The sequence below is a fragment of the Lotus japonicus genome, chromosome 6, assembly GCF_012489685.1.
Source record: "Lotus japonicus ecotype B-129 chromosome 6, LjGifu_v1.2".
Classification (NCBI taxonomy): domain Eukaryota; kingdom Viridiplantae; phylum Streptophyta; class Magnoliopsida; order Fabales; family Fabaceae; genus Lotus; species Lotus japonicus.
The window spans coordinates 43,568,054-43,588,421 of NC_080046.1; the positions used below are offsets into that span (position 1 = coordinate 43,568,054).

General features: G+C 36.4%; 3 protein-coding genes across 3 annotated transcripts; 1 reads left to right on the plus strand and 2 right to left on the minus strand.

Annotated features, from left to right (window-relative positions):
- The first annotated feature begins 507 nt into the window (after positions 1 to 507).
- Positions 508 to 5,985, plus strand: LOC130722736 (uncharacterized). Its single transcript, XM_057573564.1, has 9 exons — positions 508 to 770; positions 1,181 to 1,252; positions 1,847 to 1,936; positions 2,269 to 2,311; positions 3,869 to 3,975; positions 4,326 to 4,421; positions 4,919 to 5,109; positions 5,224 to 5,293; positions 5,688 to 5,985. Exons 1-9 carry the CDS (start codon positions 552 to 554, stop codon positions 5,793 to 5,795), a joined length of 996 nt encoding a protein of 331 aa, XP_057429547.1. The 5' UTR covers positions 508 to 551; the 3' UTR covers positions 5,796 to 5,985.
- A 7,215-nt stretch (positions 5,986 to 13,200) lies between these two features.
- Positions 13,201 to 14,212, minus strand: LOC130726778 (uncharacterized). The gene has a single exon (XM_057578082.1). The coding sequence runs from the start codon at positions 13,955 to 13,957 to the stop codon at positions 13,406 to 13,408; it is 552 nt and encodes a 183-aa protein (XP_057434065.1). The 5' UTR covers positions 13,958 to 14,212; the 3' UTR covers positions 13,201 to 13,405.
- Positions 14,213 to 18,106: 3,894 nt separating this feature from the next.
- Positions 18,107 to 19,116, minus strand: LOC130726839 (uncharacterized). The gene has a single exon (XM_057578158.1). It carries the CDS (start codon positions 19,016 to 19,018, stop codon positions 18,320 to 18,322), a length of 699 nt encoding a protein of 232 aa, XP_057434141.1. The 5' UTR covers positions 19,019 to 19,116; the 3' UTR covers positions 18,107 to 18,319.
- Between the last annotated feature and the right edge of the window lie 1,252 nt (positions 19,117 to 20,368).

The window sequence follows — 20,368 nt, forward strand, 5'->3', positions numbered from 1 at the left end:
TTGGACAACTTGGCGGTGATGTGGTAGGTAGGGGTGAATTCGCGTCCCCTAAAGTTAATTCAATCAAATTTCGCGTGATTCCATTCAGAAAGCGTGTCTCCATTGTCCCATCACGTCAACTTTATCATATTATGATTCGCTTGGTTGAATCCTATACAAGATTCATGTCTAATTCCACTATCACCTAATTCAATTCCCTTTGGGTGATGCAAATTCATAAAGGAATTCACGTTGGTGACGCGAATCCACCCCCACCAACCACGCCAATGACAAGCCGTCAAAAAACACCTTATTGTGGTAAATATGATTTTTTTTACCCCTTTTTAATAATTTTATTTTTTTCGCATTATTTACAAAAAAAAAAAAAAAAAAAAAAAAACTCCACTATCTCCCATGAGCTTAACATTTTGCTTAAAATAGCTGAGTTAGATTTTATAACATATTAAGTATTAAGTATATAATTTTCTTACCATTTTCCTAGGTAGTATAAATCCCCTCACTAGATTGAGCTGCGTGTCTTAATAATCCACCTCAACAAAATCAAAAGTGATATGTTTCAGAGAAGACAGCAGCAGAAAGAAGCTGATATGCTCAGTGACATGGCCAATTTGTCACAAGCATTCGGTGGCGGTGCCGGTGCTCCACCACCGCCACCTCCTCCTCCTCACGGTGGTCCCTCCTCATCCAACAAGATGGCCGGTGCGGAGCAGCTTGTCCTTGAACTCAGCAACCCTGATCTCCGTGAAAATGCTCTTCTCGAACTCTCCAAGGTTAATCTAATCCTTTCCACTTTTCTCATAATCCGAGAATTGAATTTCACTGGAAAATTGGATTCACATTGAAGTTGAAATTGAAAATCCCCATTTGTTTCGTTTTTGATAATTGGGTGTTTAGGGTTTTATTCAATTCATTCATGTTGGTAATCGATATCGATAGCTTGTGTTGGGTGGTACGAGGTTTATTGCAGTGTCTGGTGTTTTAGATAGCTGTTTTTTTTACCCCTGTTGTATTTGAAGTTCTGTTTCCATTGTTGGGTTTGCCACTGTACTTAAATTCTTTATTGTTGCAATTATATCATGATTTGGCTTGGTTTCTCTTGCAACTGTTTGGTATTACTATTATTACTGCAGTCATAATGGTACCTCATTTAATATTTGTCCTCATGTTTTTGGTTTTGTAGAAAAGGGAGCTGTTTCAAGATCTTGCTCCATTGTTATGGAATTCTTTTGGGACTATTGCTGCACTTTTGCAGGTATGCTATTTGGTTTGCTTTACATATCCCTTATGTGTAGTGCTTATAAAAAAAACTTGACTTGATCTTTCTTATGAATTTACTTTCTTAGCTTGTAAATTTTTTGGAGCTCAATGCACTTCCCTTTAGTCCTTATGCTTTGATTACCTATTACTCTGTTTTTTATCTGTTATATCTTTTGCTCAGATGTTGTTTTACTTGCTTCCAAGATCCAACTTTTTCCTTGATTGAACTAACTTCTGATTTTCATAATTTGTCAAAACTGATTGATGATAGATTGAATTAAATGGTGATGGTGTGATTTAATTTATAACTTGTTTATATTTATCAGCATACTCCACGCACTGCATTTTGTTGAGTTTCTTGTCATTTAATTTAATTTTGTATTTTATATCCTCAACATACTCTGTGAATTGCACATTCAGTTTCTCCTTTTTGAGTTTGTATTTTATATTCTGTATGAATTGATGTCCTTGAAAAAACTTAATTTCATTTCGACCTTTATGCATTGGATTTCCTTAGCTTGTTTTTTCGATGACATGATTCCTCTCAGTTGTCTTCCACTTACTCGGGTTTGATATTTTATTCTCTCAGGAAATAGTTTCTATATACCCTGTCCTTTCACCACCCACTCTTACTCCAGCGCAATCAAATCGGGTGTGCAATGCTCTTGCTCTTCTTCAGGTTAGATGAGTGTGTGCTATTAAGTTGTGTTCAACATTTTAAGGTTACATACATTTTAACTTCATTTTAAGGTTGTATCATATTTTAAATCACCAACACTATGCAATTTGGGCTTTGATATTGTTTTTTAACAAATATTTATATAAAAATGTTGAGGACGTATAACCCACAGAAAAGGCAGACACTATTGTGCAGTCTTTTTATGGTTTCTTATTCTGAAAATTAAGCCATAAATATTATACTTTTGTTTCCTTTTCTTCTTTTGAGACATGTCACAAAGAAAATGTTTTCAGATTATGCTTCTAACTGTTCTCCTCATGATTTTCTTGCAGTGTGTGGCGTCTCACCCTGATACAAGGATGCAATTCCTCAATGGTAATGTCACTTTCCTCATTCATATGAAGGACTTTGAACTTTCATCTGATTTTGTACTTATCACCTTTGCACTATATGTTTTGATTGTGGTTGGACTAAACTGTTCAAAATAAGCTTTTTATATTTGCTCAAGTTGTGTGGCAAATGCTATCAGCTTCTTTAGATTTTGTTGATGCTATGCAGGTAATAAAATGAATTGAAAAAATTACTCTCCTAATAACATAATGAACTAATATTTACGATTATTTACCCTAACTAACTATATATCCTAATAACATCCAGAATTGATATAATATCTATTTAATAACGTAAAATATATCTTAATAATTAATACTCCTAATAATAGAATGGATAGCTTTAATGCCCTTACTTTTTCCTTGTATAAACCAGTGTTATCAAATGACGGCCATAGCGGTATGGCGTGACAGATCAACGGCGAACTGCCATGAAAAGTGCATGGCGTGGCGGATTGTTCATGGCGGGCTCATATGGCCTGGCTCATGCCTGTTCAAAACATGACCCAAACAACTGTAAAACCCTAATTTTTTGAAGAGGCAGCCCCTGTTCTCTTTTTTCTTTCTCATTTGAAACCTGCCTCTGTTCTGTCCAGCCATACTCCCTCCCCATCAAGCTCTCATCCTCATCCGATCCGGTGGCACTTGACGGACTCTGGGCAACACCCCTCCGTAAGGCCTCTGCTTTTTTTGTTTTTTCCTCCCTTGACCCTTTCTCCTTTTTGTCCATGAGTTCACCCATAAGATAAGCTATTAGAGTATTATATGTATCGTATATTTAGTGGTTAAATGGTTGTTTTGTAGTTCTTTTTGCAAAGTATGATTTATTTATTTATTCTTGGAACTGATCAGTTAGTTTTAGCCTCTTAGCCTTTCTTATATTGATAGCTAAGCATTAGTAACTGATTGATTACCACTCATTGCATGAAGGCTTCTCTTCAAAATCTTATTGTAATCAGAATTCATTCTGCACAAATCTGAGTTTCTCCAAATCAAATCTCTCTCTCTCTTTCTATCATTCTAGTTTCCAAACACAAGGCAAGTTGATGAGCTCAGTCATAGACTGCATATGTACTCAGGATTTAAGGACTGCTGAAGTTCTTCCATCCAATAAATAGCATCTAGGAGTAAAAGTGAACATTATAAATGCTGCTTGTACATACTTGTTATTGTCTTTTCCATCTTAGGAGTTTTCCTATGTTGCTTGAATATGGAGTTTCATTCTCCTATTTTGAGGTCACCATATCTGATTCTCTTTTTTAGTAGTCATACCCTTGTTGCTGTTAGATTTTTTACTTCCAAGATCTATACAGTATACAGTACACTAGTAAGCCTCTTAAGCAAGAAGCATTTGGATTGTATATTAATTTTTTTATGTTGAATCCTTGGAGATTGCTTTGACATTACAAAATCCTTTGTGTTTTTTTTTTCTTTTTCATGTTAATGTATATAGTCCATTTAGTGTTTCATATTTGGATAACTTTTTTTGATCGGCCATGATATTTGGATAATGAACCGTTGCACTTGTTTTTCTCCTCTGCAGCTCATATCCCTCTGTATCTGTATCCTTTCCTTAATACAACAAGCAAGTCAAGACCATTTGAGTACCTGAGGCTCACCAGTCTTGGTGTCATTGGTGCATTGGTGAAGGTACGTATTCCTTGCTGATTCTGCTGTTGGATGCAAATAACTACTAGAAAAAAAACTCTGAAGGCGATATTGATGTTGCAAAAATGTTTTTAATCACTATTATTGCAAAAGCAAAACTGTCAAAAAGATTTGCCAAAAATCCTTGACCGTTGACACAAAAATCTTTATGTGATGGAGTGAAAATCCAACTTGTTTGGATGATTTCATCACTCATCACTATTGTTAAGGAACAAGTTAAAGTCTCCAACTATTAGTTACATGTTTTTTTGGGTTCTATTTTTGTCATTCATGTATTACCAACTAGTGGTTTGTCAATTGTAACAATTTTCTGGCAATATTTTATTGACCAGGTTGATGATACGGAGGTCATAAGTTTTCTTCTTTCAACTGAGATAATTCCTCTTTGCCTGCGCACCATGGAAATGGGCAGTGAACTGTCAAAAACAGTGAGTTCATTGATTTTTGATTTTTATTCTTGGGTCATCTTATGCAAACACAATATTTTCTTCATATTTCTGAGTCACATTTTTCTGTTGTTTGTTTAATTGTGCTAGGCTTACGTATGATTTATCTGTATATGCATGCATTACTTGATTAATGCGTTATGCGATAGCGAAAGATAAGTTGACATTTGAACCTTTACTTGAGGAGTCTGCTTTTGTGATTCTTGTTTTTTACCTTTTGAGTAGTTGATAACATCAGCTTTTAGATGTGGTCATGGAACTGTTTGAGCTTTTCCTGGCATATTTTTATTGATATGTAATTTGAGCACAGATATCTATACAGTGTGGGTTAAAAATTCAAATCCAGTTCGTGATTTTCTAGTTAAATCATTAACTCACTTGATTGTCTTATATCGCCACTCTCATGAATCCTCCTGTGTGTATATCAAATAAACGTTAAACTGAGCATGGTTCCTCTAATGGAAGTTCTACCGGAACAGGTTGCAACATTTATTGTTCAAAAGATTCTGTTGGATGATGTGGGCTTGGATTATATTTGCACTACAGCAGAGCGTTTTTTCGCAGTAGGTCGAGTTTTAGGGAACATGGTGGGAGCTCTTGCTGAGCAGCAATCAACTCGTCTGCTGAAACATATCATTCGATGCTATCTTCGCCTTTCTGATAATCCAAGGTTGGTGAATAGTGTGTAACTCCATGCTAGTGCTTTCTCCTTCCATGCCCTAGTCCTTTTTCTTTTCAAGTTTCAAATATCATCTCTGATATGACTTTGATTTGGTTAAAACAGGGCTTGTGATGCATTAAGAAGCTGTCTTCCAGACATGTTAAGGGATGCTACTTTCAGCAGTTGCCTTCGTGTAAGTACTTGTGATATTAATTTGTAATCAATGGAGTGGAGTGGCAAGAGGGTGAGCCTCGGCGCAACGGTAAAGTTGCTGCCATGTGACTTTGTGGTCACAGGTCCAAACTGTGGAATCAGCCTCTTGCAGTAATGGTAGGTAAGACTGGTTACATTAGATCCACAAAGTGGGTCTGGGCCCTCCCTAGAACTTGCTCATAGTGGGAGCTTTATAGCACTAGGTTTACCCTTATTTTTGGAGTTGAAGAGAAGGTTGGTAACTAGAAAAGTCCATCGGGTTCTCCAAATCTTCAATTTCAGAGCTAGAGATTTTCCATTGGCCCTCATATAGGAGATAATCCATGCTTTTAGTTTGTTTTACATTTTCTGATATCTTGGTTTAATTTATTCAGGAGGACACCACAACTAGGAGGTGGCTACAGCAACTGCTTCACAATGTTGGATCAGGTCGGGTCCCTGCAATGCAAGCTGGAGGTTTCGATCATATAATGGTAAACTGAGTATAAACTACAGATCTTGCTTCATTGCTGGATCTAGACTTGTTGTACTTTGTGCTGCATGGAAACTTAGTTTAGACATTTTTAGCTCATAGCTAGATATTATGACATCATGTGGCTCATGTAACCAAGCCCATACTGGGAAAAGAATTTGGTTTGTTGTTGTTTGTTATATATTAAGAGGCTTAATCCAGTCTTTGGTCCCTAACCTTTGTCATAAATATGGCTTTAGTCCCTCGCCGGAGTAAAGGTGGGGATTGGTCCCCAGTTTTTGGCAAAATGATTGGGTTTGGTCCCTCCGGCCGTTTGGGTCAACGCCGGAGCTCCGACTGCTGATCTGGCGTTGCCACGTCAATTAGTGAGCTTCAATGGAATTTTTTTTCCCATTAAAATTCTAAAAATTTATAATTAAACCCTTAATTAAATCCTTCATTTAATTAAAAAAAAAAAAACCATTCTTCATTTTGTGGATCTTCATCCACATAACATCCTCTTTATCATCATCTTCATCCACACATCTTTCATCATCATCTTTCATCATCATCAACCCACCCTACCACTCCCTTCTTCTTCGTCGTCTTCTTGTCCTCTCTCCACCGCACCACCACCAGTCAAGCAGACAAAGGGATAGGGCAGAAAAAGAGATGGTAGAACAGAGTGTATGGGATCGAGAGGAAGAGAGCGGCGAGCTCGCAATTCTGGGTTCATGGAGCGGCGACTCGCGGCGATGGGCGGTGGTTCTGGGTCGGAGATGGGTTTGGTTCTTGTTTGGTTGTTTCCCTCTCCTTCACGGTATAGATCTGGGTTTCACGTTGTAGATCTGCTTCCGCACTGTTAATAGCCACCGCGACCTACCTCCACCAAGCCATCATTGAAGTAATCGCGAATTCCCTATCTCTTCTTCCCCAAGCAGCGAAACTATGCGGGTTGGGTTGGAGTTGTGGTTTCAGATGGGTAATGGGGTTAAAGATTGAGTTTTTTTTTTCATTGTTCTGTGTTTTTCTCTTCTTCTGGTTGTGGTTTTGGGTTTGGATATTGTGGATTTTTGTTCTTAGTAATGGAGGAGGAAGAAGGAGGAAAGGTTTTTTTTCTGGGTTTTTCTATGATGATTTTCTGGGTTTCTATTCACCTTCATTTCCCTTTTTTATGTGGCCAATGGTTTGCATAAAAACCTGCCCACTCCAATTTCAAAAAATGATGTCAATAAACAATATGGAACTCATCATGATCAAAAGGCAGCAGCTACAGTTAATGGTAGTAAGGCATGGAGTCGAAAGCCTAAATCTGAAATTGACAGGGTGGTTTTAAAAATCAAAGTAGAGAAAGAACCAAACCTAGTTAAGAATCATGTAGTTTTGATAGGACCTGTATCAGTTAATCTTGGTAATTGCAGAAAATCAGAGGGTAATTGCATAAAATCATGTAGTGTTTGTTTTTTGTTTAGTGTTAATTGATTTTTGTTTTATTTTAATTAAATGAATGATTTAATTAGGTGAAGGATTAATTAGGAAGAAGGGGATTTAAGGGTTTTAATTATATTTTTTAGAATTTAAATGAAAAAGAAAAGCCACATAAGCTCTCATTAAATGACGTGGCAATGCCACATGAGCTTCTCGGAGCTCCGACGTTGACCCAAATGGCCGGAGGGACCAAACCCAATCATTTTGCCAAAAACTGGGGACCAATCCCCACCTTTACTCCGGCGAGGGACTAAAGCCATATTTATGACAAAGGTTAGGGACCAAAAACTGGATTAAGCCATATTAAGATTGTGTTAGTTGTTTTTACTCCGTAGTGAATTCTTAGGGGACTATTTATGTTGTGATACCAAATAAAGTTAAGTTAAAGACTTATTTTGAGTTGTGGCTTTTTATGTTTTGAAGGTCTCTCCAAGCACAAAAATTGTGTTGCTAATTGCTGCTACTCCTAAATAAATTTACATGAAATCTTACACATGTGCCTGCAGATAAGTCTCTCATTAGCTTCGAAGAGAGTTGTGTCTAAAAAGCTTATGTTCCTAAATGATGTCACAGTTTATTGTCTCACTGATGAAATCTAATCATAGATCAATTATACAAAGATATGAGTGAGACACCAAAAAACTTGCATGATAGTTTTAAATTGATATGTTAAAAAAATTCATGGTGAAACAAGACAAGAAAAGATTGCATTCTCCAAAATAGATAGTTAGATTATTGATACGATGAACACTCATACTATCTATTAGTATAACAGATAATTGATGAGATCAGACACGACACGACGAACACAATTGCAAGGATCTGACTCATCTGAGAGTCTCAACCATTAATTAAGTTGTTTAATTTATTTTTAAAAATAGGTAATCATTATTAATGGTTGTGGTGACTTATTAGAAAATAATTTTTAAAATTTTATTTTTGCTAGGGGTCCTCGTGATGTTGAGGTCCTCTAAAGCAATTTATTCTCATCTAGCTATCCTTTATTCATTGTGGGAGTAACCTAAACTCTTAAAAGTAGAGTAGAATATATTCTTACGTATTGACTCAAATTAAGCAACTTAAAAATTAGCAATGTTTTTTTATTTGAATTTCATTTGATTAAAAAATAATTTAAATTTAACTGGTTGAGTGAGTTGAATCATGGTGATCTAATCTCGTTTTCTTTTTATTAATTTTGATGTTAAATTATTAAAATTAGGTAATTACTCAATTAAAATTTTCAAAATTAAATGTGTACTTTTACTACTTTATTTAGCTTACTTGCGATTGCGAAGCACTATTACTAGGACCACCACCCTTTAGGATTTAGGAATATTTCTGGAAGCATGAATTGAAGTTGTCTTTTCTTCTGAGGCATGGGAATAAATAAAAGGACCATAATGCAGAGAAAATTCAGATGACATAGTTGGAGAAATAATTGGTTGATTTTTAACCAACTCCACTACCCAAATAATAAGTTAAACCGCTCAACCTTCTATAGTACGCAACTTGATTCTTTAGGGTTTGTTGTAAATTATGCAATTTAAGTACTTATACATATGTAACAAAATACCATTAATATGTACTAAAGTTTAGGGGGTAATCAAAGGAGCTAGAGTTAGTAAAATGCATCTATCTATAGACATATCTCAGTGATTAAACTGTTGGCCCTATCTAATTCTTCTCTAATACATAAAATCTTGTCGGAAACATTCATATCCTAACGACACTTTTCATACACAAAACTTGAATACAAGACTTTACTTTTAAGGATAATAAAACGTGTACCACTTGAATTAATTACTCGTGGGAAGCGCTATCTAGTAGCATTTGTAAACAATTACAGGTATAAAAAATGAGGCTACTTGGAAATTACCCATTGCTTGTACAAGATATGTTAGCCAAATTACGAAACATCGCGTTTTCTTGTTCCCTTCTTGAATTCACACTGCTTTATCTTAACACATGTCCAATATTTAACGAGAACGAAAATGTGTTACGTCGTTAAATCTACTTGTTTTGGAGGTTGGTGTATTTCTGAACGTCATTCATATATAAATACACATTAGGTAGCTGCATATGATGTACCACATTAAGTACACTTATATGTACTAACCCGGCCCCAAAAGTTGAACACCTTCATCTAAAGAATTTGTCTGAGGGTTATCTATGTCACTCACTATAATTCAGTTGAGTGTGCACTTAAGCTATTGATTTTATGTAGTTCCAGAGATTTTATAGCTGGTTTTCAACCTTCTAATTAGGATACTAGTGGAAGGGTCAAAATCATAATCTTGGGCGTAAGCGTTTACCTTCCCTTAATTTTTTTTAAGGAATAAAGGACAATGCAGCTTGGAAATTAGTTTTACTTTTACTATAAAATAAGAAAGTATTATGTTCAATAATTATTTTAAAATTTAAAAAGGTATTTGTTCTAGCGGACCCCGGTGGACACTACCTCGTTTCTAGCAACCGACTTGAAAATGTCACTCCCATTGCACTTGAGTAGTCTCGGCAATCGACGAACTTGAACACTTGTCGTTGTTGAGCAAACCAACCCATGCTAACATATCAAATGAGACATAACCCCTCGAGCACCAAGTGAGCGGTGCTTTGATCTATCCCATCATTAGTCCCGTTAAGGTCAACCAAGACTCTGCAACTGTCACACTCGTTAAGCTTAAGGAGACGAAGCCCAAACACAACTCCCCATAGCTGCACGATTAGTAGAGGTCAGCAATCCAACAGTCGCAATGAACCTAAGAAACTAGGACCCCCCCCCCCATCCAAAGACAACCCTTTGCAACCTCGTACCTTGATACCTCGGAGGGCAAGAACACCTCCCCTACCTAAAGCACTCTAACCAAGAAACAAAGGTAGCTAACCGCCGCTGCCATACCCTAGAACGGAAGGTCATTGGTCTTCATCATTCACTTGAATCCTCACCTCCCGGAGCTTCACACAATTTCATTTATTGTTCTCCTACCACATAACACCAGCCTTGATGATATGGTCGGACCGTGCTTGATCAATATTAGAAGTTGAAACATTCAAAAAGATGAAACATTAAAATTTCAAATAACACATGGGTGGTTATTCCAGCCATAGATGATCATCTCGACCACGAATGGTTAGCCACTTTATCTTATCTACAACATCTCAACCTCAATTTGGCAGTCAAACTTACCATCACAAATGATAATACACCTCAAACATTAAATATTTTACTACTAATACATGTTTGATCACTCTATAACTCAAACATAAACCATTTGCTTACTTATTACTTTTCTATGACTTTGAGCTTCTTTCTCTCACTGGTTTTGGATTGACTTAAGTGTCGCTGTGTCGGTGTGCCTTTTCAGTACCTCCCCACCATAGATATCCAACACACCACCGTACTGGAAGCCTACAACCACCCCACTTTAATCAAGGTATTCTTTACTCATTTTCTATAACAAAATTATCCAAATTTGAATTTAATTGATAGTTAACAAATTTTGGTTCTTGAAGTATCGTGGGCATAATCCATGAGATATATCTTGACTTTTCATGCATGGAATTGACAAGCAGGTCAGGCCATATGTCAAAGCAGAAGTGGAATTTCTAGTTTTTTTTTTTAAGCAAAGAAGGAATATCTCACTTTTTTCATGACAGCAGAATCTCAATTTTTGCCATATCAAAAGCTAGAAAAAAAAATTCAACCTTATAAGAAACATAAAATCCGAATATGTCCCACAGAAAAGGAAAATATAAATTCTAAACCAACATTCCCGGAAACTGGCCCTTCTGAAAACACCTAAGTTTTTTTTTTTTCTTTAACAAACTAATTCTATAATTAGTAGTTGTGAGATTAATCTCTCATCTCACACTTAGTGCATTAAGTAATAGAAAGCTGACATATGAATAACTTTTTTTTGCAATAGGAGTTGGTATTCAGTGGAAAGAAGTGTTGAGAAAACACTTAAATATATAGCAACATAATTAGTTAATTAATACCCTTTCTTTTCCCACTAGACTGACTCAGTTATATGAATTGTCTATGATCTTATATAATTCTGGTATGAGTTTGTCATTGGTAAAAAATAATATTCTTCATAATAAACCAATGAAGAATATGAGATGGGCAGATGATAGACTCCTTAATTGACAACGCATATATAATCCAGTGTACTGTAGACCTAATAAGATGTTATCCAACCTTCTGATCAATGGTTCTCAAAACGTTTTTACCTACATCAAATACACCTAACATTCTCGTCTATGCTATGTGAGCAGAGGTCTAACTAATTTATTAATTCTAGAGTTCTTAAGCATGAGCAGAGCCTGGCGCAAAAATAATGTTGTTGTGATGTCACAGATTCGAGTCGTGGAATCGATTTCTTACAAAAATGTAAAGTAAGACCGTTTACATTTGGTCCACAAAGTGAGTTTAGCCCCTCCCTGGTCCTATGCGTATTCAGAAACTTTATGGTAGCATTTGGAAACTGAATAGAACAGGACACAACAGAATGGAACAGAACAGAACGGGATGGAACAGGACAATGATGTTCTGTACACCGTGTTTGGTAAATACATCACGGACAGAACTGGACCATAAAGCTAATTACACATATACCCCTATATTTTATTAAGCTTTTAAATTTGTTTTCAACAAAATAAATTTTTCACATATATTATTTTATAATTTATAAAAAGAACACACAATAATCCGGATTGATTAAAATCATTTGAGAAGTCAGCAAAACAAGATAAGGTTGTTCTTCTCCCCTAACATAACGCTGCAAAGCCTGTAACAACAACTTCAATGACAATTTTCAAAAAAAAAAAACAACTTCAATGGTGTCTCCCCCTTTCATCTGCCACAGCCACCGACAAGCCTTGCCTCCATTAAGTCAAGCCCCACCGCCCGCATCCAGTCCGCCGCCGGACCTCCACCACGCCGTGACCAGGGACCATCACACTCACTGGCCGGATCCGCCATCGTGGATCTCAGGTCGCCGCGAACGGAGCCACATCGTGAACGGGCATTCATCGCTGCCTCTTGATCTCTTCCTCCACCGCGTGTCCCTCTCTCTTGTCTCTTCCGCCGTCTTTCTCTCTCATCCATCATTTGTCTACTGCGATGCTTTGTGATTGGGAGGTTTCATGAAGTTTGATTGTGGTTGATTGAGAAAAATCACAACATTCGAGTATCAAGGAAAAAATGGAAGCGGAATTGCTAGAGGGATCTGAGAAAATTGATGCACAAAAAGGCAATTTGTTTTTGATAGAAGAAATAAGACATTGAATAAAATATTGTATTATGCAGGAGCAGGAAAAAAATAAAAGACGTAGAAGATGGATGATGAGAAACAGAGAAGAGGGTAAAGATTAGGAAATATGAAAATAGATTCAGGGTAATGTTGTCTTTCAAATATATTTAATAAGGTGTTCCGTTCTGTTCTCTTCCGTTCCACCCTTTTCTACAGAACCAAAATGTCCCGTTTCTGGAGCAATTTGTCCTGTTCTGTTCCATCTAAAAAACATAACAAACGCGAAACAGAACGCACATGTCCCGTTCCGTCCCGTTCAGACGTGTCTACCAAACGCTACCTATAGTATTACAATTTCCCCCTTTTTTTAGAGTTCTTACTTCTTAAGCATAATTTTGAAAATTAATCTATTTGAATCATGCTTTAATTTTGAGTGTGGTAATCCTTAAATTGGCCACTTCATCAGTTATCACATCACATGATCAGAAAAAACAGTAAAGCAACTCAAGTAGTTCTAACAGAACTGCTACTATGCATTTTTAATACTGAATCAATGTAAGTATCTAACAGATACAGAAACATGACAGATGCACAGACCCCACTCAAGTTAGATGTTCAGGCTGTTCCAAACAGATGTCTGATTTTGTATTTGTATGAAATAATCTAGCATCATACCACATTATTAAAGCCCACTGAATTGGAACTTTAATTATCTGATGATAAATTACTAATTAGGAAACAGAACTGACCTCTGAATCCAAAAGTTAATATTCTGTACAAACCCATTGGAACTAAAACTATCAGAGCAGAATGATCTGGTTTCTCTATACATCATCTGAAAAATGAACCATTGCTTCTAATTTAACACTAGAGAAACCATATTATTCTATAACAAAAGCTAGCTAGTAATGTGTCCTAATTCAAAGGGTTTCTGATGAATCCAAGACTCTTCTCTCTGCATCTTCAACTGTTTGTAGAAGTTCCCAATGAAGGCTTCAGCTTTTGCAAACAGCTCTTGTCCATTAACTCCTCCAATCTCCTCTTCTGTCTCAACTTCTTCACCCATGGTTTCTGCATCACCTTCTCCACTTCCTATGAAGAAAAGGCTAGGCCTTGAAGGACACTTTTGCATCTTGTCCATTTTGGTGACACAAACAACCCTCTGGCTCTGGGGTGGTGCAGAGTTTTCAACATGATCTGAGTTTCCATTTACACCATTGGTGCATGAAGCTTCTTTTTTCTCAGAAGAGGCTTCAGATTCACTCATGTGTTCTGAAGACCTGGAAAAAACTGAAAGGAGACCAGCTTCAGCACCCAGTGAAATGATGATGAAGTTCAAGATGAAGTACAAATATGTAGGCCTTAGAGAGGAAGGTAAAAAGGGTGTGATCACAAGAAGAAGAACTAGAACAAGAAGTACTAGAACTTGAGATTTCTGAAACTTGTTCATGGCTTTGGTGAAGGAGAAGAAAATTAGCAACAAAGAAAGAAAAAAGATGAATTATGAGAATGAAGAAGATGATCTATTGGTAGTTTGAAGTAGTAGGAATAAATGTGGGGTTCTGGATGTTTATATATACACAGATGAAAATACACTAGCTTAAGAACTCTAGTGATAGGTGATAAAGGGTTTGAATAATTGGTATGAGACCATAAATTCATCAAGCTTTTTTTAGGTGAGTCCAATATATATCCACAGAACACAGTGATTAATCATTTTATTGAGGGTTCTTGCACGAAGTGGTAAATTATTGGCCATAAAATGTGTTTACTTCCATGGATAAGGATTGAACTCTGCATTCATGATTAAGAAATGAGTTAAGCAACCATCATACCACAACTCGTGCTTGTGGTTAAAATTTTCAAACTTTTTATTATCACTTTTGTGCATCAGGAAAAATATACATAAAATACATAAAGCAAAAGGTGAGATGAGTAAGAGAGGAAGAGGAATGAAAGAGAAAAAAAATCCATGAAAAATTTGGATTACATGGTTAGGGACATCCCTTTCCTTTATACTCTCTAATCCCTCCAATGAAAACACAGCACCTCAATAAAAAAGATTAACAGTTAAGAGAGGGAATGCCAATTTCAATGAGAGAGAATTTTCTCCCACTACATGTGCTATGTTTTTATCTGAGAGACAGAGAAAAATAGCTAATTTAAATTTAGACTTATAGTATAAGTCAAGAAAAGTGCTAATAAGACTGAGGATGCTGCAGATTCTAAGAAAATTCTCAAGCAGTAGGAAATATCTGTGTCAATTTACAAATGTTGGCAGCAATTTAAAGAAGGTGAGCCACCCCAATGGTCTTAATCTTTAAGATCTTGTATGCTTAAAAATTCTTCTACAATTGATTTTGAAACTAAAATCAATTCTAAGGAAAAAAATATTAAGTAGTAACTTCTGGGTGCCAGAATTAATTCTGATGAAAGAAAAGATTTAACAATAACTATATGTCCTATGTGTGGATAACACAAACCAGTGACACTTCATCAGTCAGTACTGGAGTCAATTATCAGATTCCAACTTGATTAACGGGTAGTGAGGTAGTTACTAGTTGTTGGATAGAAGTGGTTCTACATTGTTAAGCAAATTAATCTTATGTGATATTGTTCAATCCAAAAAGAAAGTTAAAAATCTCTCTATTATTAGTTGGTTGGACCATGAATGGAAATCCAATAGCATTTCACTTTGGGGTGAAGTAATTTTGGGAAAAGATCGGAAGTAATTTTATGGGATAAAAAGAATTTGGAAGGTTTAATCATGAAACCCAAACATAGTGTAAGTTTGGAAATTCAGTTCGAACATAACCGTGAAATTAAAATCATGGTGAACTCCATGGATAAGGATTCTCTTCGTAAGGATTAAGGAATTTGTGTTTAAATGGTCAAGACTTCACTATTATCCCTCTAGAATGTATGTTAGGAAATTCGTTTGAAGAAATCAAAATCATGGTGAACTACTTCTCTTTACCATAATTTTGATTTCTTCAAACGAATTTCCTAACATACATTCCAGAGGGATAATAGTGAAGTCTTGACCATTTAAACACCAATTCCTTAATCCTTACGAAGAAAATCCTTATCCATAGAATGTGAGACTCCGATTAACCAATCACATTAAAAAAACAATTTTTAGACAGACTAAGATCAGCACTTTCACTTTTTTCCCCTGCTGTGTGCAGTGGCTAAGGTTCTGATTAAGTCATTTATACGCATGACCACATCAGAAAGGGAATATTAACTTTAAGGATTAGCATTTGGCTGTAAAATATGACAAAGTGGTGTTTGTTGGATGAGGTTAGTACGGGATAAAAAGTTAACTTTAAATATTATTGAACATTACTTTACAAGGTCGGTGGAAGCATCTCCAATTCCCTTGACCAATGCAAAACTTTAACAGAATGTTTGGTTGGAGGAGAACGGAGGGGAGGGGAGGGGAGGGATTTTTAAAATCTAATCTTGTTTGGTTCAAACTTTAGGAGGGGAGGGGAGGGAAATGGAGGGGAGCAAAATCCCTCCAACCTTAATTTTTTGTTCCCCCCAAAAGTGGGGGAATTAGGAGGAGAAATAACCCTGCACAAATTTAAAAATTACAATTTTTTATCCGCCGATGCCGCCCCCCTCTCCAGTCTCTCTCTGCCACTGCCGCCGCCTCCTTCTCAGCGATGCTGCCCCCCTGCATCCGCAACACAGCCGCAATCCCTTCTTCATCACCAATTGAATCAATCAGACCCTTCTTCTAAACAATCTTTGCTTCATAGGATTGTCGAAAAGCACACGTAGCAGTTTTTCTGTGTTCTTCTTGTTGCGTCATGTTTAGAATTCCAGGCTTTGTTAATTCTGCAAAATGTTATAAACCAGGTCCCGGAGCTTGATTGGCGAATTGGTTAATAGCTTTAAACGAAAATTGAACTGGCTTGAGCATGCCTATCATGGCATCGCTGTTCGGCGAATTGGTTAATAGCTTCAGAAATAACGTTGTTGGCCCTTACGTTGTCAACCAAGTTTACTTATCAATTTAATGAGCTTACCGGTGATACATGAACTTAGCTTTGTTTTATAGCACAGTCCTAATATCATCTATTATTGCAATTCAAAGTCATGTGTATGATGTATCTTTGGTTGTGTTGATGCAATAATGGCTTAAGCTGATTGCAGGTATGTAAATATATAAAAAGGTATAAAAGTAATTTTAATTATAAAATCATGATGAATCAAATAAAAAAAAGTTATTTTCCCTCCCCTCCCCTCCTATGAACCAAACGTAATAAGTATTAAAATCTCTCCCCTCCCTTCCCCTCCCCTCCTCTCCCCTCTATTAAAATCCCTCCCGTCCCCTCCCCTCCTTTGAACCAAACAGTATGTAAATGAAAGTACAGAATTAGAAGTCGTGGTCAATACTATTTTTTCTTGTAAGTGTTGGTTTAACTGATGTAAAACATTAAACGAAAGTAAATTACACTACGGTGTCGGTCCGCTACTTATCATCATGCTAATTTGCTATTAGCGTCGACTGCGACGAAAGTAAACCAACGACCAATTTAGTGTGATTGAGGCTAGTTGAACTCAGTCTGACTCATAACATAGCCTCGATAGGGCGACACTATTCTTTGAGGTTTCTCCATCCCATTGTCCATATAAGTCCCCTCCACCCCCTCAAACTCTACCCTCACGCTTCTCCTAACCCTCACCCGCGCCCCAAGGCCGTGGAAGCATATCTCCAAAGTATGTTGTGATCTTTGTCAAAGTAAATACTAGTCTTTCATTTTTTCTTTCTTTGCAGGATGGCTTCATTCTTCATTTACCTTGCCTCTATTTGGGTTATGAAGTAACATTTCTAGAGTTCTTAAGCATAAATTTGGAAAGTAATTATTTTGACCGATGAAAAACGTTAAATAAGAAAGTAAAAAATTAGAAGTCAAAGCCAACACTAATTTTTCATTTTTAGCATCGGTTCAACCGATGCACACTAATTCACTATCAGTGTCGATTATGATGAAAGTAAAACCAGCGACCAACTTCGTGTGCTCAACGCTGAGTCGGACCCATCTCGTAGGTCCAAAATGTAGCTTCGGTCGGGCCGACGCTAATCATCGAGGGTTTCTCCGCCCATCATCCACTTAAGCCCCATCCACCCTCTCCCGCCTCAAACCCTACTCTCATGCTTCTTCTAACCCTCACCCGCGCCCCAAGGTTGCTGGAAGCATATCTCCAAAGTATTGTGTGATCTTTGTCAAAGTAAATACTAGTCTTTCTTTTTTTCTTTGCAAGATGGCTTCATTCTTCATTTACCTGGCCTCTATTTGGCTTATGAAAAGCATAAAATTGGAAAGTAATCCATTTGTATCATGATTTTTGCAGTATGATATTCCTCAAATTGGTCACTTGACATGCTAAAAACACTATTTAATTTGTTGAGATTCTTACGTGACGTAATTAAGAAACTAACAAAGATGTAATTAAGAAACTAACAAAGATAACAATTCAATAAAACAACTCCACAACATAAATGAAATACCACAGACCTCGTGAAATCTCACATAATTTTTATGTATATTTACTCCTATAATCATTAGAAAAACTATGAACAATGTACTTAAATCATATATGAAATGTTATTTTCTTAGTATTATGTTTGACATTAAAGCATTTCCATGCTAAAATATTCCTCAAATTGGTCACTTGATCAATCATCACATGACTTCAGAAAAATAGTAAAGCAACCAAACTAATTGTAGAAGAACTACTACTTTATATTTTTAATACTGATCCAATCAAACAGATACCACCCGTTTCTATTTTGACACTAAAAGGATTTCTGATGAATGGAAGACTCCTCTCTCTGCATCTTCAATTGTTTGTAGAAGTTCCCAATGAAGGCCTCAGCTTTTGCAAACAACTCTTGCCCCAAAACTCCCCCAATCTCCTCTTCTGCCTCATGTTCTTCTTCATCCATGGTTTCTGCATCAGCTTCTCCACCTCCAATGAAGAAAAGGCTAGGCCTTGAAAGACACTTTTGCACCTTCTCCACTATGGTGACACAAACATCCCTCTGGGATACTGCAGACTTTTCAACAGCCTTAAGCTCTTCTTTGACAATTTCTGAGGTTCCATTTACACAAGTGGTGATGGGAGCTTCTATTTTCTCAGTAAATAAGGCTTCTGGCCTTGAAGGACAATTTTGAACCACATTGTTCATTTTTCTGACAAAAACAATCCTCTGGCTCTGGGGTGCTGCAGAGTTTTCAACACCCTTCAGCTCCTTTTTAACATGTTCTGTGGTGGAAGCTTCTTTTTTCTCAGAAGAGGATTCAGATTCATTCCTGTGTTCTAAAGAGCTGGAAAAAACTGAAAGGAGGCCAGCTTCAGCACCCAGTGCAATGATGGTGAAGTTCAAGATGAAGTACAAGAAGGTAGGCCTTAGGGAGGAAGGTAAAAAGGGTGTGATAACAAGAAGAACTAGAACAAAGAGTACTAGAACTTGAGATTTCTGAATCTTGTTCATGGCTTTAATTGGTGAATGAGAAGGAGAAAGATATATTTTGAGGATGAAAAAGATGTTCTGTTTGTAGTTTGAAGTAGTTGGAATAAAGAAGTGTGGGGTTCTGGATGAATATATACAGGCCGATGACAAGTCGCTAGCATTTAACTAATGATGATTGTGATAACGGGTTTGAATTGTTTGTATGAGCCAAAAATTCACCAACCTTTATTATCACTGTTGTACACCAGAAAAAATATATTCACACATAAAAGAGGGTAAAAGACATATATTAAGGTGGAATAGTTATGACATGTGTTTCGAAATCCTTTTTTTATTATTATCCGATATCTAGTCACATTAAGATGTCGTCAGATTCGAGAAATAGTCACAGTTAAGACTTTTCATCTCTTATTTAGAGTGTATTATGTGGGGATTGAATTGAACCCGAGAGTTCTTCCCACACACTCAACTTGTATTGTCAACTGAGCTACCTCTCTTAGGTGTTTCGAAATCCTTTTAATTATGAAGTCAAAATTATTTTGCCTAAAGAATTTTTGAATACCGGAAATTAAAGAAAAGAGAAATTAATTTAATTATGAGTCATTATATATAAAACTCGTGAATACACAATTATCATTTGACGTACATGTTTATCAGCCGTTTTTTACCGTCTCAAAAAAAAAACTATAAAAAAAAGTGTTTAGCGAGAGAGTTTTTACTTTTTACCATCCTCCAATAAACATACAAGTTATATGACTAGAACTCCAAAATTGGCAGGATTTGTTATTTTTAAATACACTGTAAATTATTTACGTATGGCGGACATATGTCTCCACCTATAAATCATTATTTTTCAAAGATGCAAGAGAAGAGGGTGAATTAAAATGGAAAATAATATGGCATGTCTAGCTACATACACTATTTCATGTTTCCTCTCTTATCCCTCCAATTTGCAGTTAACAGAGGGGATCCCACTTTTAATGAAAGAGAATTTTTTTCTACTGAGGTGTCATGTTTTTATTGGAGGGACAGAAAAAAGCAAAGCTAATTTCAATTTAGACTTATAGTACAAGTCTAGAAATTACAGTTATAATAAGATTGAGAATGCTGGAAATTATAATAAAATTCTCAAGCTGTAGGAAATATCTGTTAATTTACGAACGTCGGCAGCAATATAAAGAAAGGATGCTTAAAAATCTAAGAAAATTCTGAAGCAGTTGGAAATATCTCTGTCAAATCACAAATTTTGGCAGCAATCACCTAATAGTAATGTCTTCTAGTGTACAGTATGTGTACAATGAGGTGTTCTATGTGATACCACAAACCACTTCATTAGTCGACATAACTCAAGTCAATTTTCAGGTTCCAACT

Excerpts from the sequence above, each read along its gene's own strand:
- LOC130722736 (XM_057573564.1), top strand. The coding sequence starts at position 552 with ATGTTTCAGAGAAGACAGCAGCAGAAAGAAGCTGATATGCTCAGTGAC. Across the intron at positions 771-1,180 it reads CTCTTCTCGAACTCTCCAAG|AAAAGGGAGCTGTTTCAAGA; the intron begins GTTAATCTAATC and ends TTGGTTTTGTAG. Across the intron at positions 1,253-1,846 it reads CTATTGCTGCACTTTTGCAG|GAAATAGTTTCTATATACCC; the intron begins GTATGCTATTTG and ends TTATTCTCTCAG.
- LOC130726778 (XM_057578082.1), bottom strand. The coding sequence starts at position 13,957 with ATGAACAAGTTTCAGAAATCTCAAGTTCTAGTACTTCTTGTTCTAGTT.
- LOC130726839 (XM_057578158.1), bottom strand. The coding sequence starts at position 19,018 with ATGAACAAGATTCAGAAATCTCAAGTTCTAGTACTCTTTGTTCTAGTT.